Source organism: Nomascus leucogenys, chromosome 24, assembly GCF_006542625.1.
Source record: "Nomascus leucogenys isolate Asia chromosome 24, Asia_NLE_v1, whole genome shotgun sequence".
NCBI lineage: Eukaryota > Metazoa > Chordata > Mammalia > Primates > Hylobatidae > Nomascus > Nomascus leucogenys.
The window spans coordinates 13,494,572-13,509,529 of record NC_044404.1 but is presented as its reverse complement, the minus strand read 5'-3'; the positions used below and the strand labels follow the sequence as shown (position 1 = coordinate 13,509,529).

At 50.2% G+C, this 14,958-nt stretch overlaps 1 protein-coding gene and 1 non-coding gene across 2 annotated transcripts; both read right to left on the bottom strand.

The window, feature by feature from the left end:
• Window positions 1–7,823: 7,823 nt before the first annotated feature.
• On the bottom strand, window positions 7,824–8,991 carry LOC115833027 (PRAME family member 1-like). Its single transcript, XM_030805643.1, has 2 exons — window positions 8,852–8,991; window positions 7,824–8,382 (listed from the first exon to the last, which is right to left on the bottom strand). Exons 1-2 carry the CDS (start codon window positions 8,989–8,991, stop codon window positions 7,824–7,826), a joined length of 699 nt encoding a protein of 232 aa, XP_030661503.1.
• Window positions 8,992–13,410: 4,419 nt separating this feature from the next.
• LOC115833079 lies at window positions 13,411–13,517 on the bottom strand. Its single transcript, XR_004028530.1, has one exon. It is a non-coding gene; the product is annotated as a U6 spliceosomal RNA (small nuclear RNA).
• Between the last annotated feature and the right edge of the window lie 1,441 nt (window positions 13,518–14,958).

Below are 14,958 nucleotides of genomic sequence, written 5' to 3'. Positions count from 1 at the left end.
GGGATTACAGGCACGCACCACCATGCCCAGCTAATTTTTGTGTGTTCAGTACAGACAGGGTTTCCTCACTATGTTGGTCAGGCTAGTCTCAAACTCCTGACTTTGGGTGATCTAGGCAAGTAGGCCTACCAAAGTGCTGGGATTACAGGTGTGAGCCACTGTGTCAGGCTTTTTTTGTTGTTGTTTTTTTTAAAGGTCTCATTCTGTCACCCAGGCTAGAGTGCAGTGGTACAATCATAGGTCACCGCAGCCTCAATTTCCTGGGTTCAAGCGATCCTCCCACCTCAGCCCTCTTGAGTAGCTAGGACTACAGGTGTGTGAGCCACCACACCTGGATACTTTTTTTTAGTAGAGACAAGGCCTCACTGTCTTGCCCAGCCTGATCTGGAACTCCTGAGCTTGTGATTCTCCTGCCTTGGCCTCCCAAAATGCAGGGAGTATAGGCGTGGGCCACCATGCTTGGCCTCCAGTTCTTCACTTCTTTAGATGTCTGTTAATTCCTTGTTAGTTTCTGTGGCCGTTCAGTGGGTTAATACACACTAGGTGGACACCAAGGGCCTGGAACATTAGTGGGCAGGAACAGTGAGCCAATCCACACGGAAAGCACCTTCTTCTCAGGGTCTTTCACTTCTAGCCAGATGCTGAGAGCCGGCCACTCCTTGTGAGTCTCCACATGGTTCCAGAAGCCTTAGTTGGTGGACGTCATCTTCACTGCACAAGGAGCCACTCTCTTCCCATTGCCCTGGAAGGGGATGTCCGTATTGTGTATTAGCTGGAGGCTCTGGGCAGCACCAACACTTGCTTGTTCCCCTGATGACTAGCAGCCCTTCTTGAATTAAACTGGTTGTAGCCAGTAAAGACAGACACTTTCCCTTTAACTAAAATACTAAAACTATACAGGCATGTAACACTTTTTAAATATTTCCATCTGACATTTAAAAAGTTACATCTTTTTGGGGAGCTAGGTCAGATCAATGAGAGATTTTCTCATAACACCTCCCCTCTTCCCCTATCAAGGAAGAGACTAGTGCAGCGAGTTCTGGAATCTCACATCATCAAAGGGTGGATAACGATCAACTGACCTTCCCTGTGCTGAGGAAGCCTGCATAACGGGCACCCAAGTGAAGGATCCTGCTGAGGATTCAGGGGCTGGTGTTGCTGTCAGGGATCTTAGCCAAGATCTTAGGGATCTTAGCCAGGGATCTTAGCCTCAGGTTCCTGTAAAATGAAGATGATGATGTCCAACAGCTTATAGAACCCTGGTAGGATCCAATAAGATGGTTCATGTTTAGGGCTTGGCATGGGGCCTGGCATACAGTAAGATCAATACATCTTGTTCTTTTTTCTCTTGTCAGCAGACGTCCCAGCATTTTTCTTTTTTTTTTTAATTTTTTTTTTTTTTTGCACACAAAACATTTTCCAAAAGCACATACAAACAAAAAGATGCATATCAAACATATTAGGAAGGTTGCACATGGGAAGACGGGAAATAGAAATGGGGGGTGGGAATTAAAGAAAATAAATGAGAGAGGCACTTTATATGGATCAACGATAATAACTCAATCCTCTATTTGACAAAGAAGAAGAAGGAAGAGGAAGAAAAAAGAAAGTGGGATAAAGGATCAGAAAGGGAGGAAAATAGAAAAAATTAGAGTATGACTCCAGGGTAGACCTGTTTTGTTGTCACTGGGTTGGTTGGTTGGTCGTATTTTTCATATGATTCGCCATGTTGGCCAGACTGGTCTCGAACTCCTAGCCTGAAGTGATCAACCCGCCTCGGCCTCCCAGAGTGCTGGGACTACAGGCGTGAGCCACCACGTCCAGCCCCCACATTGCTTCTGGCCTCCGTGGTAGACCTCCCAGACGGGGCGGTCGGGCAGAGGCGCTCCTCACTTCCCAGACGATGGGTGGCTGGGCAGAGGCGCTCCTCACTTCTTCCCAGACGGGGCGCCCAGGCAGAGGCGCTCCTCACTTCTTCCCAGACGGGGCGGCCAGGCAGAGGCACTCCTCACTTCCTAGACGGGGTGGCGGTCGGGCAGAGGGCCTCCTCACTTCCCGGACGGGGCGGCCGGGCAGAGGCGCTCCTTACATCCCAGAAGGGCGGCCGCGCAGGACGTTCCTCACTTCTTCCCAGACGGGGCGGCCGGGCAGAGGCGCTCCTCACTTCCCAGACGGGGTGGCCGGGCACAGGCGCTCCTCACTTCCCAGACCGGGCGGCCGGGCAGAGGCGCTCCTCACTTCCCAGATGGGGTGGCCGGGCAGAGGCGCTCCTCATTTCCCAGACGGGGCGGCCGGGCAGAGGCGCTCCTCATTTCCCAGACGGGGCGGCCGGGCAGAGGCGCTCCTCACTTCCCAGACGGGGTGGCGGCCGGGCAGACCTCACATCCCAGACGATGGGCGGCCAGGCAGAGACGTTCCTCACTTCCTACACGGGGTGGGGGCAGGGCAGAGGCGCTCCTCACCTCTCAGACGGGGCGGCCAGGCAGAGGAGCTCCTCATAACCCAGACGATGGGCGGCCAGGCAGACGCTGCAATCCCAGCACCCTGGGAGGCCAAGGCAGGCAGCTGGGAGGCGGAGGCTGCAGCGAGCCAAGACCACGCCACCGCACTCCAGCCCGGGCAACACCGAGCACCGAGTGAGCGAGCCTCCGTCTGCAGTCCCAGTACCTCGGGAGGCCGAGGCGGGCAGACCACTCGAGGTCAGGAGCTGGAGACCAGCCTGGCCGATATGGCGAAACCGCGGCTCCAGCCAAAGGAGAAAAACCAGGGAGGGGTGGTGGCGCGGGCCGGCAATCCCAGGCAGCCCGCAGGGCAGGGCAGGAGAATCACGGGAGCCGGACGCAGGGAGTCTGCAGTGAGCCGAGTGTACTCCAGCCTGGGCCACAGAGGGAAGAAAAGAAAAAGAAAGAAGAAAGAGGAAGGAAGGAAGGAAGGAAGGAAGGACGGACGGACGGACCAGCATTTTTCATCTTTCAATCTCACCTCCTATTCCTGATAACAGGGAGGCAACAAGAACCCAGGGCATGCAATGGGGCTCATCTTCTACTCTCTGCCACAACTTCATCACGATTCCCCCAAACAGCAGAGCCCCAGGAGCCAGCAGGGGGCGGGGTGGGCATTTCTGGACTGGATTCATTCCTAAGAAGATCAAAATTTCCAATCCATACATCTCGGGTGCCATCTGCTGGTAGATCGGACCAGATGGTGTAATTTCGTGTTGCAAGGATTATATTTTATGGTATTTTTAAAATTTTACTATTATGAGCCAGGCACGGTGGCTCATGCCTGTAATCCCAGCACTTTGGGAGGCTGAGGCAGGCGGATCACCTGAGGTCGGGAGTTTGAGACCAGCCTGACCAACGTGAAGAAACCCCTTCTCTACTTATAATACAAAAAATGAGCCAGGCGTGGTGGCGCATGTCTGTAATTGCAGCTACTCCGGAGGCTGAGGCAGGAGAATCGCTTGAACGTGGGAGGTAGAGGTTGTGGTGAGCTCAGATTGAGCCATTACACTCCAGCCTGGGCAACAGTAGTGAAACTCTGTCTGAAAAAAATAATAATAATAAAATAAAATGAAATTTATTATCATGGCCAGGCATGGTGTCTCACTCCTGTAATCCCAGCACTTTGGGAGGCTGAGGCAGGCAGATCACTTCAGGTCAGGATTTTGAGACCAGCCTCGCCAACATGGTGAGATCCCGTCTCTATTAAAAATACAAAAAATTAGCTGGGCATGGTGGCATTTGCCTGTAATCCCAGGTATTCAAGAGGCTGAGGCAGGACAATCGCTTGAACCTGGGAGGCGAAGGTTGCAGTGAGCCGAGATCGTGCCACTGCACTCCAGCCTGGGCAACAGAGCAAGAAAAGACAATTTACTATAATGTAAATACTAGTTGAGTATAAATGTTTGTGTTGTAATTTATGTATATGAAAGATATAAAACTTTTAAAGAATGCAATGTGATATTTTAAGAATGATTAATGGCCAGGCGTGGTGGCTCATGCCTGTAATCCCAGCAATTTGGGAGGCCAAGGCATGCCGACCATGAGGTCAGGAGGTCGAGACCAGCCTGGCCAACATGATGAAACCTCATCTCTACTAAAAATACAAAAAATTAGCCTGGGGCTTTTAGGGCATCATGGGAAAGGAAGTATGTGCTGCTTGGGTCATAGGTAGCCATTGGCAGGCACAGAAAAGGCACCACATGTTCACATTCTGGTCCATAGCACTGGTGGTCCAGCCAACAGGCTTCAGCCCTCCTTGGTCACAAGGTAGAGCCTCACCAGGTACCCTCGTCCTCCCATCCAGGAGTCTGTCTGCCTTCAACCACCACCCATGGTGCCCAGGTCACTTGCACCAAGGAGCATGCAAAGGCCAGCACTGATCTGTCCTCAGCCCCCTCTCAGCCTCCCTCTCATGCTCATCAGGGCCCAAAGCCCAGAGTGTTCAGGACAGCAGGGGGACGGTGCATCAGCACTAACGCTAGCATGCACACAGTCACCTGGGCTGTGACAGCATACAAGATTGACCCCAACCCTGCTACAAAATTAGAGCAGGTGCCAGGAGGGACCACACAGTGGGAGCAGACACCCTCATGCTGCAGGGGAAGGGGAGGCCTCCTGGGCCCTTGAGAGCACTGGGGGACCTTCGTTGGAACTGCGACATGGGCAGCTTCAGTTGCGCCTTTGGAGCTCCTCTCCTGCCAACTTGGGAGGCCAGGACCCCCTCTTGTCCCAGGCTCCCATCAGCTCCAAAGTGTATGTAGCCTCAGCTATGCCCTCTCTCTGTGTTTCCCCACAGAGGTGACAGGTGAGATGCAAGTTCACAGCAGCTCTGGCCAACCCTGCAAAAACACACCCAATGCTTCTGGGTCTGGTTTAATGAGCCCCAACTGCACTCTAGTTAAGAATATTGCAGGCTAACAGCAGGCAGTGAGGAGTTTGGTTGAGGCTTTGTAGAGGCTCCAGACCTGGCAGCGGGTCCCATTTAGCCATGAGAGGGTATGGGTGGCACAGCTGGCTGCCTCAGGAACATGGGGCACAGGCCTGGCTCACAACCCTGCCAAGGTGGGGTACCTCCAGGAGTGGATCGTGGCCCCCAGACCCAGCAATTAATAACATCAGGCTCTGTGGTCACCCCTGTGGGGAGCAGATCTTGGAAATGCAGCCTCAGGAGGATTAGCACAGAATCTCCCTTCGAGACCCAGGAACTTGGCACTGTTAGCAGGGTGGGCACAGTGGCCCCATAGCTGGCCAGGTCATTGAACTAGGTGCCATTTCTGCTTCCCAGCAAAGGCCCCTGTAGCTTGACCCCAGCTCCGCCTACCACCTCAAGCCCATCTTCTCCTCGGGGACCCTCTCTGCCCATCCCTTTGTGCCCGACTGAGCTGCTCCTTGCAGGCGAAAATATAAGGAAAAAACAGATGACTGAAGAGAAGTAAAGAATGGGTGGAGATCATTGGCACACCCGTAATCCCAGCACATTGGGAGGCCAAGGTCAGCAGATCACTGGAAGCCAGGAGCTCAAGACCAGCCTGGTCGGGCCTGCCCGCCCGTCCGCCCGCCCGCCCGCCTGCCCGCCTGCCTGCCTGCCTTCCTTTCTTCCCTCCCTCCCTCCCTCTCTCCCTCTCTTTCTTTCTCTCTCCCTCTCTTTCTTTCTCTCTCCCTCTCTTTCTTTCTCTCTTTCTTTTTCTCTTTCTTTTCTTCCCTCTGTGGCCCAGGCTGGAGTACACTCGGCTCGCTGCAGACTCCCTGCGTCCAGCTCCCGTGATTCTCCCGCCCTGCCCTGCGGGCTGCCTGGGATTGCCGGCGCGCGCCACCACCCCTCCCTGGTTTTTCTCCTTTGGCTGGAGCCGCGGTTTCGCCATGTCGGCCAGGCCGTTCTCCAGCTCCTGACCTCGAGTGGTCTGCCCGCCTCGGCCTCCCGAGGTGCTGGGACTGCAGACGGAGGCTCGCTCACTCGGTGCTCGGTGTCGCCCGAGCTGGAGTGCGGTGGCGTGGTCTTGGCTCGCTGCAGCCTCCGCCTCCCAGCCGCCTGCCTTGGCCTCCCAGGGTGCTGGGATTGCAGCCTCTGCCTGGCCGCCGCCCCGTCTGGGAGGTGGGGAGCGTCTCTGCCCAGCCGCCCCGTCTGGGAAGAAGTGAGGAGCGCCTCTGCCCGGCCGCCCCGTCTGGGAGGTGGGGAGCGTCTCTGCATGGCCGCCCATCGTCTGGGATGTGAGGAGCACCTCTGCCCGGCCGCCCCTTCTGGGAAGTGAGGAGCGCCTCTGCCGGCCGCCCCTTCTGGGAGTGGGAGCGCCTCTGCCCGGCCGCCCCTTCTGGGAAGTGAGGAGGCCTCTGCCCGGCGGGCACCCCGTCTGGGAAGTGAGGAGGGCCTCTGCCCAGCCGCCCCATCTGGGAAGTGAGGAGCGCCTCTGCCTGGCCGCCCCGTCTGGGATGTGGGGAGCGCCTCTGCCCGGCCACCCCTTCTGGGAGGTCTACCACAGAGGCCAGAAGCAATGTGGGGGCTGGACGTGGTGGCTCACACCTGTAGTACCAGTACTCTGGGAGGCCGAGGCGGGTTGATCACTTGAGGCTAGGAGTTCGAGACCAGCCTGGCCAACATGGCGAAACATATGAAAAATACAACTGACAAACCAACCAACCAACCAAGCAACAACAAAACAGGTCTACCCTGGAGTCATACTCTAATTTTTTCTATTTTCCTCTCTTTCTGATCCTTTATCCCACTTTCTTTTTCTTCCTCTTCCTTCTCCTTCTTCTTTGTCAAATAGAGGATTGAGTTATTATCATGGTTCCATACAAAGTCCCTCTCTCATTTATTTTCTTTAATTCCCACCCCCCATTTCTATTCCCCATCTTCCCATGTGCAACCTTCCTAATATGTTTGATATGCATCTTTTTGCTTGTATGTACTTTTAGAAAATGTTTATTGTTTTGTGTGCAAAAAAAAAAAGACCAGCCTGGTCAACATGGAAAAACCCCATCTCTACTAAAAATACAAAAAGTAGCAGGCTTGGTGGCACTTGCATGCAATCACAGCTACTAGAGTGGCTGAGGCATGAGAATCACTTGAGCCCTGAAGGACAGGATTGCAGTGAGCCCAGATGGGACCACTGCACTGCAGCCTGGGTGACAAAGCAAGATGTTGTTTTTAAAAAAAAAAAAAAAAAAGCAAAGATCAAGAATGGGTGGGAATTAGATGTTTTACAGCTGAACCTCAATCACAGACAACAGAGTACGTCGATAGTTTTCCATCAGTAACTCAATAACTAGAGATTTCTGATGTATAATCGCGAAAACAAGTCAATCAAATACAGAGGACACCAGAAAGTTTTCACTGAGGTTCTTCATTTCTGATATTTCTTGGTGACCATCCCTGCAGGGATAACGTTGTCATCACTGTAGAACATTAGCTTCTCTTTCTGACTCTGTAGGACATGGGTCCTGTAAGGTCTCATTGACTCCACCTCAATATTTTCCTCCAGTCTTGCCCCCTGCTGTTATGTTTTTTTCCCTGGTACTGAACACCTGCCTGAAGCAGAGTTCTGTGCTTCCTTTAAGTTGCATGTGGCCTGGTCACAATCACTCATACCAGTAATCCTACAACTTTAGGAGGCCAAGGCGGGAGAATCCCATGTGCCCAGCGGTTTCAGACCAGCTGGGGCAGCACAGTGAAACCCTGTTTCAAATGTTAATACAATTTTAGAATTATTAAAAAAGGAAATAAGAAAAAACAAAAATAACTTGCACCTACATACTAGATTTTAGTGTCCAAGTGCCTGGAAGAGAACTTTCGATGTATCTACCCTGCTGGACACGCCTTCCCTAGCAGCAAAGATGGAGCTCCAGTTCCTCAGGTGGTGATGAGTCACAGGAAGGGCAGGGGGCGGGGCCAATGAAGATCCTCTTGGGCTGCCTGACTTCCCTCAGTGTACACATCAGCTCAGCCCGAAGTGGGGTGAAGATCTCCCTATCGACATGAACCAAGGAATTCAAACTCTCCTCAGGGGCAGGATATGTCTCCAGGCTTAACTTGCTCAGCGCACTGGTGTGGCGCAGCAGGTCCTTCAGGGGGTCCATAGACATGCAATTTCTGCCAAAGTAGAAGGTGGTGAGCTGGGAGCAGCGGCTCAGGCCAGGCAGGATGGCACGGAGTTGGGAGTAGTGGATCTGACAGCCCTCCAACACGAGGGTCTCGAGAGTGGCAGAAACTTTCTCCAGCAGAGCTCCGAGGGGTTCAAGACTGATGCGGAGCAGCAGCACATAGCTGAGATTCAGATGATTTAGGTAGCCGAGGGTTGGGTACTGAGAGAGACACTTCACGTCCTCTTCCAATAGGTAGCCACAAGTTAATTCCAAGTTCTCCAAGGGGTTCTGGAGGCACCTGTGGAGATCAAGAAGTTAGTTCTGGACAGTGATACTAGTTAGATGAAGGTAGTGGGGAATAACTTAAAGGGAAATGTCTGCTTCACCCAAACACAAGTTTATTCCCATCATGTGATGATGGTCCACATGCAAGTTGCTGCATGATGAGGACTCTGATCATTCAGGGGCTGTCCCAGTTTAGCCTCAACCCTTTCACCATTGCCACCATTGTGGCCCTTTCACCAAGGCCACAAAATCACTAAAGCCTCTTTTCTTCTTCTTTTAGCAGAAAAGTTCATCTCTGGGCCACAGGTACCCAGTGGGAGACGTGCACAAAGAACTCAACTGAACAAGGTCTAGGGTCATCAGCTAGGGCTACCTGCCGGCAGGGGCTCCCTGACATGCCTGCGTCTGCAAACCACCTATCACTTTTTACTACTCTCACACCTACTCCCTCACCCTCCATTCAAGAAGCACACATTTCCCACGTCAGTTTCCTTTCCTGGGGTTCCAAACAATGTTTCACAGACAGGGAATTAGAGACAGGATCATTTGTGATCACTAAGCTGGTGAGGACAGAGTTTCTACTGTGAAATGCACAGGTTTGATGAACTGTCCCTCCTTTCATACCCTCCTCTATTACCTCTTTTTTATCATATCAACTTGAAACACACTTTGTAACAAGAAATTCACACGTGCACCCCCAGTAGAGCTGAAACCCCCACTAACTAGCTTGTACATGATGTATCTCTCTGGCCTCTACCTCAGGTGACCCCGCTGCCCTCATTGCAGAGATCCTGTGATAGCCACTCCAGGATATGGAGCACTGAATGGGACAATGTGTTGACATTCTGGTGTCCCCTACACTGTGACGTCGCCACTGGCTGACACAAAAGTTATGCCTTCTAGCATTTGCTGTAACAAAAAAAGGCTGTGCTGTGGTCTGCAGAGAAAGTGCACGATCCTTTCTCACCTGATCAGCTGTTCCAGGTGCCACTGAAGAAGGTGATCAATTTTACTTTAGGCAATTGGAGGTGTTCCAGCCTGAGGAACACAGAGCTGAATTTGGCGACTAACCGTTCCTTGAGGTCATTGTCCGACATATAATGATGGCACGTGGAGAAAACGAGTTTGCGAAGATTCTTCATCTCCTTCAGGTAACAATGAAGCTTTCTTATCAGACACGGCCAGGACATGTTGTGAATTTCCAGCTCCTGAATACTATTCAGGTGGATTATTTTCAATGACTTTCTGAGATATTTAATGGGTGTTAGATAATTCACCAACTTACTACAGCACAGGTGTACTAAACCTCTCCTTTGGTAAACCCACCAAAAGAGGTATCTCAGGCATTCATCCCGGGGTATTTCCTTGAGGCAGACATCTATGAACACCTTTAAGGATGGTGCTCTCCGGTCCTTGGATAGTCCTCTGCTGTCTGCCTCTTACTCATGGCCTCTGTGGAGGAGGGCAGGGCCCAGGCTCCAGGCCATCCGGCCCAGAAATTCTCATCAACATCCTGCAAGTCCAGCACTTGAAGTTTCCACCTCCTGTAGGTAAAGTAAGGGAGAGGCTCAGAATTTAGAAGGACCCATCCCTGACCTTTGCTTTCATTCTCATTGCTCCCTGTTCTCTCTCTGACTTTTCTCGGTCCCTTTTCTCTTTTGATTCAGACTGCTCCCCACTTCTAGTCCCTTTACCTTCCACTGGGAAAAAGCAGGTTTCTGTTCCCACAGTGGAACCTGTACGGTGAGCAGTCCTTTCTCTGAGGATCTGGACAATGGCCAAAGCCTCCCTGAGCTTCCTCACCAGCACCATCAGAAGACTCTGGGCCACCCTGAGTCAGGCTGGAAAACAAGCCGCTTTATTTTATTTATTTATTTATTTATTTATCTATTTATTTATGTATTTTGAGACCGAGTTTTGCTCTTGTTGCCCCGTTGCAGTGCAGTGGTGTGATCTCAGCTCACCACAACCTCCGTCTCCTGCGTTCAAGCGATTCTCCTGCTTCAGCCTCCCGAGTAGCTGGGATTACAGGCGTGCACCACCATGCCCAGGTAATTTTGTATTTTTAGTAGAGATGGTGTTTCTCCATGTTGGTCAGGCTGGTCTCCAACTCCTGATCTCAAGTGATCTGCCCGCCTCGGCCTCCCAAAAGGCCGGGATTACAGGTGTGAACCACTGCGCTCGGCCTCAAGCCACTTTTCATAGAGTTAAATAAACCCCCTCTGAGGGGACTTTGTGATTTGTAGGAGGTGACTCCCCAGGCCCTTTAGACAGGAATTGGGGACCTTCATGTCCCAACTTCACCTTTGGATGTAGAGAACCTAATTATAATGCATTTAAATGTAAAGCCTCAACCACCAGGTGAAGCTGGGATGTATGTGACATGTATATTTGCTGACCATACATGCATGCATCCCCCACCCTGTGAATTTTCATAGCTGCTCCAATAACCTGCTGAATATGCACACTTGGCTGCCAACAGCTTCAGCGTAGATTCCTGGTCACCTTCCCTCCCTCCAAGCGCTTGCCTCAGGTCCTGCCTGGAGGCCCATTTCCCAGCGAGTAGGTTGGAAACCTTTAGAAGAAATTACGCTCCCTTTTTCTAAATCTGTAGACCCCACGATTTTTAGTGGACGTCACTGGTGTTAGAAGTGGGATTAAAGGGGACCTCTGATCTCTTCCTGATGCCTCCAGAACCAATGCATCCTGCACTGGCAAGAGCCCCGTGAGCTCTTCTCGGTGGCACCATGGGAAGGCCTCAGGTAAGTCTTCCTGAATTCAGATGTCCAGCTCTTAGGTGGAATATCTCAGAGACTTTAATTCTTCCCAGCTGGTTCTCTCCAAACAGTCTCTGGAGGGGACCTTCTCCATCAGTTCCAGGTTTTGGGACCTACGGTGCCTTCCCTTCCCAGTTCCCTCTCAGTCCCTGTCCTGGCTCCCTAATTGGGATCTTGGAGGGAATCTCTTTGTTGGTCCTGGGTTTGAGGAGACTCTTCCAGTTCCCTCCATCTGGACTCGATAGAAGATTCCTCTGAGGACCCCTGCCTAGCAGGGAGACATTCAGATCAGACTCCATGGGTCCATCAGGTTTGGTGAAGATGCTCGCCCTCTAGTGGTGCTTACAGGTACGCCTGTGGTAGGTAAGTGCAGTTATGAGGGACCTCAGTTCCAAGGGGACAGACTCAGGCCAGTGGCCATCAGGAACCCTGGTGACTCCTTGTTTAAAGACTGTGTCCTGTATTACATGAGGGGAAATCTGTAAAAAACAGATGAAGCTCATCCATGTGATGACGGCACTGCCGTGACACACAGGTAGTGACCATGGCATCAGGAGGGTGACTTCATCCATATTCAACGTGTTTGTATTATTGGTGGCAGCTCATGTCGACTGCCCGACATTTGCATTGTAGTGGCTATAAAGTGATTTCTAAGCACTATGTGATCAATAAGCATTTACAGCCACCTGCCAGGCTCCGTGCTGTGCTGTGGGACCACAGGGTGACAGAGACACAGTCCCTACCCTTGAAGAAACAATCTCTGTCTACCACATGAGATTGTCAAGGAAAAAAATCATTATCAGACACAACCTAGGCACGTGGTCCAGCAGCCACGCTCCTTGGCATTTACCCAAATGAGAAAACCTAAAACCTGGATGTTTTTAACCAAGACATTCGCAATAGACAAAACTTAATAGGGACCAACATGTTCTTCAGCAGATAAATGGATGTGTTTACTGTAGCGCATCCTGACAGTGCAAATTATTAAGTCCTAAAAGACATAAAAAAGCTTAAATGCCCATAACCAAGTGAAGGAAGCCAACATGAAAAGGCCACATGACATTCTGGAAAAGGCAAATCTATGGACACAGTAAAAAGCCCAGGGGTTGCCAGGAGTCGGGGTACCTTGGGAAGGATAGAAAGAGAACAGATGATTTTTTAGGGCACTGAAGCTACTCTGCATGATGCTATAAGAGTGAATACATGTCACCATCAACTCATGAGAGCTCATAGAATACACAGCACCAACTGTGAACCTTTAATGTTAATTATGAACTTTGGGTGATAAGGATTGTTCGTGTGGTTCATACATTGGAGCAAATGGACCCTGCTGGGGCAGGATGTTGATCCTTCAGGAGTCCACGCTAGTGTGGGGTCATGAAGTATGTGGGAATGATCTACTTTCTGCTCAACTTCACTGCAACCTTATAACTGCTCTGAGAAAATAAATCATGTATCCCTAAAAATATTGCACTTCCTGCCAGCTCCAAAATTCTATAAATTTAAATACTTTTAAAAGAGAGCATTTCTTATTCATTGATCTTCAAAATCAGTTTTGAAGGTGTCATTTTATTTGAGACTCAAAACCACATTAAGCATTTTTTAAATATACTTTAAGTTCTGGGATACATGTACGGAACATGCAGGTTTGTTACATAGTGATGCATATGCCATGGTGGTTTGCTGCACCTATCAAACCGTCATCTACACTAGGTATTTATCCTAATGCTATCCCTCCCCAACACCCCCACACCCGGACAGGCCCCGGTGTATGATATTCCCATCCCTGTGTCCATGTGTTCTCACTGTTCAACTCCCATTTATGACTGAAAACATGTGGTGTTTGGTTTTCTGTTCCTGTGTTAGTTTGCTGAGAATGATGATTTCCAGCTTCATCCATGTCCCTGAGAAGGACCTGAACTCATCGTTTTTTATGGCTGCATAGTATTGAATGATGAATATGTGCCATGTTTTCTTTATCTAGTCTATCACTGAAGAGCTTCTGGTTTGGTTCCAAGTCTTTGCTATTATGAACAGTGCCAAAATAAACATAGTGTGCATGCGTCTTTATAGTGGAATGATTTATAATCCTTTGAGTATATACCCAGTAATGGGATTGCTGGGTCAAATGATATTTCTAGTTCTAGATCCTTGAGGAATCGCCACACTGTCTTCCACAATGGTTGAACTAATTTACACTCCCACCAACAGTGTCAAAGCGTGCCTAATTTCTCCACATTCTCTCCAGCATCTGTTGTTTCCTGAAAAATATGGAACGTCTCACGAATTTGCATGTCATCCTTGCGCAGGGGCCCTGCTAATCTTCTCTGTATCATTCCAATTTTAGTATATGTGCTGCCCAGGCCAACACAAACATTTTCTTTTTTTTTTTTTTTTTTTTGAGACAGAGTCTCACTCTGTCCTCTAGGCTGGGGTGCTGTGGCACGCTCTCAGCTCACTGCAAGCTCTGCATCCTGGGTTCACGCCATTCTCCTGCCGCAGCCTCCCGAGTAGCTGGGACTACAGATGCCCACCACCATGCCGGCTAGTTTATTGTATTTTTAGTAGAGATGGGGTTTCATCGAGTTAGCCAAAATGGTCTCTATCTCCTAACCTTGTGATCAGTCCACCTCGGCCTCCCAAAGTGCTGCGATTACAGGCGTGAGCCACTGCGTGAAGTTAAGCCACTGGCCTTTTAAAAAGGCCACAAACCTTTTTAAAATATTGCACTACATACTTTAAAATACTAAATTCCCATTATAAGTTAAAATTTCAATATACATATATTCAATATATATAAAATGTGTTATATATAAATCGCAATTATTTATTCTCTATAAACATTTACATAACAGCAGATTTTTGGAGACACCACTCAATATCACCCTGTTTGCATCAATAAATTACACCAGATGGTCTGACCAACCAGCAGAGGGCACATGAGTCTCATGGGTTGGAAATTTTTATCTCATGATCACTAGAGATGAACTCAGTCCTGCCCCGCCCACCCCACCCTCTGCTGGCTGCTGAGGCTCTGCTGTTTGGGGGAATCACAATTAAGTGGTGGTGGTGTGTAGAAGTTGAGTCCCGTTGCCTGCCCTGGGTTCCTGCTGCCTCCCTGTTGTCAGGAATAGAAGGTGAGATTGAAGGGTGAAGAATGCTGGGACTTCTATTAGGAAGGAAACAAAAAGAACAAGATGCAGGTATTGAGCTCTTACTGTATGCCAGGCCCCATTCCAGGTCCTAGCCATGCACCATCTCACTGGGTCCTACAACGGTCTCATAGGGTGGTGGCGTCATCATCTTCATTTTACAGAGAAAATGAGCCTCTTGGCTGTTTCGTGCCCAAAAACACCAGCCCCTGAGTCCTCAGCGGGGTTCTGCACTTAGGTGCCCTTTTTGGAGGGTCCCTCAGCACAGGTGTGATCATTAACTACCCACAGGCAGTTGATCGTTATCCACTGTCTGAGGATGTGTGATTCCTACCACAGTGCACTAGTCTTCCTTGACAGGGAGAAAAAGGAGGAGTTAAGCAAAGGTCTGTCATTGATGTTATAGGTATTATATGCCTACATAATGCAAGCATTTTGCTAAAAGGGAATATGGATGTCTTTATTGGCCACAACTACTTTAATTCAGCAAAGGCTGCTACCCACCATGAGGACAGGCATGGGTTGGTGATGCCATGAGGCTCCTGCTCATACAGTGTGGAGCTCCCCTTCCAGGGCAGGGGCCACGCCTTGGGCTGTGAAGTCGTTTCTCAGCACATGTAATGGTCAGGAACTGAGGGATGTGAATGCAGCCATTGAGAA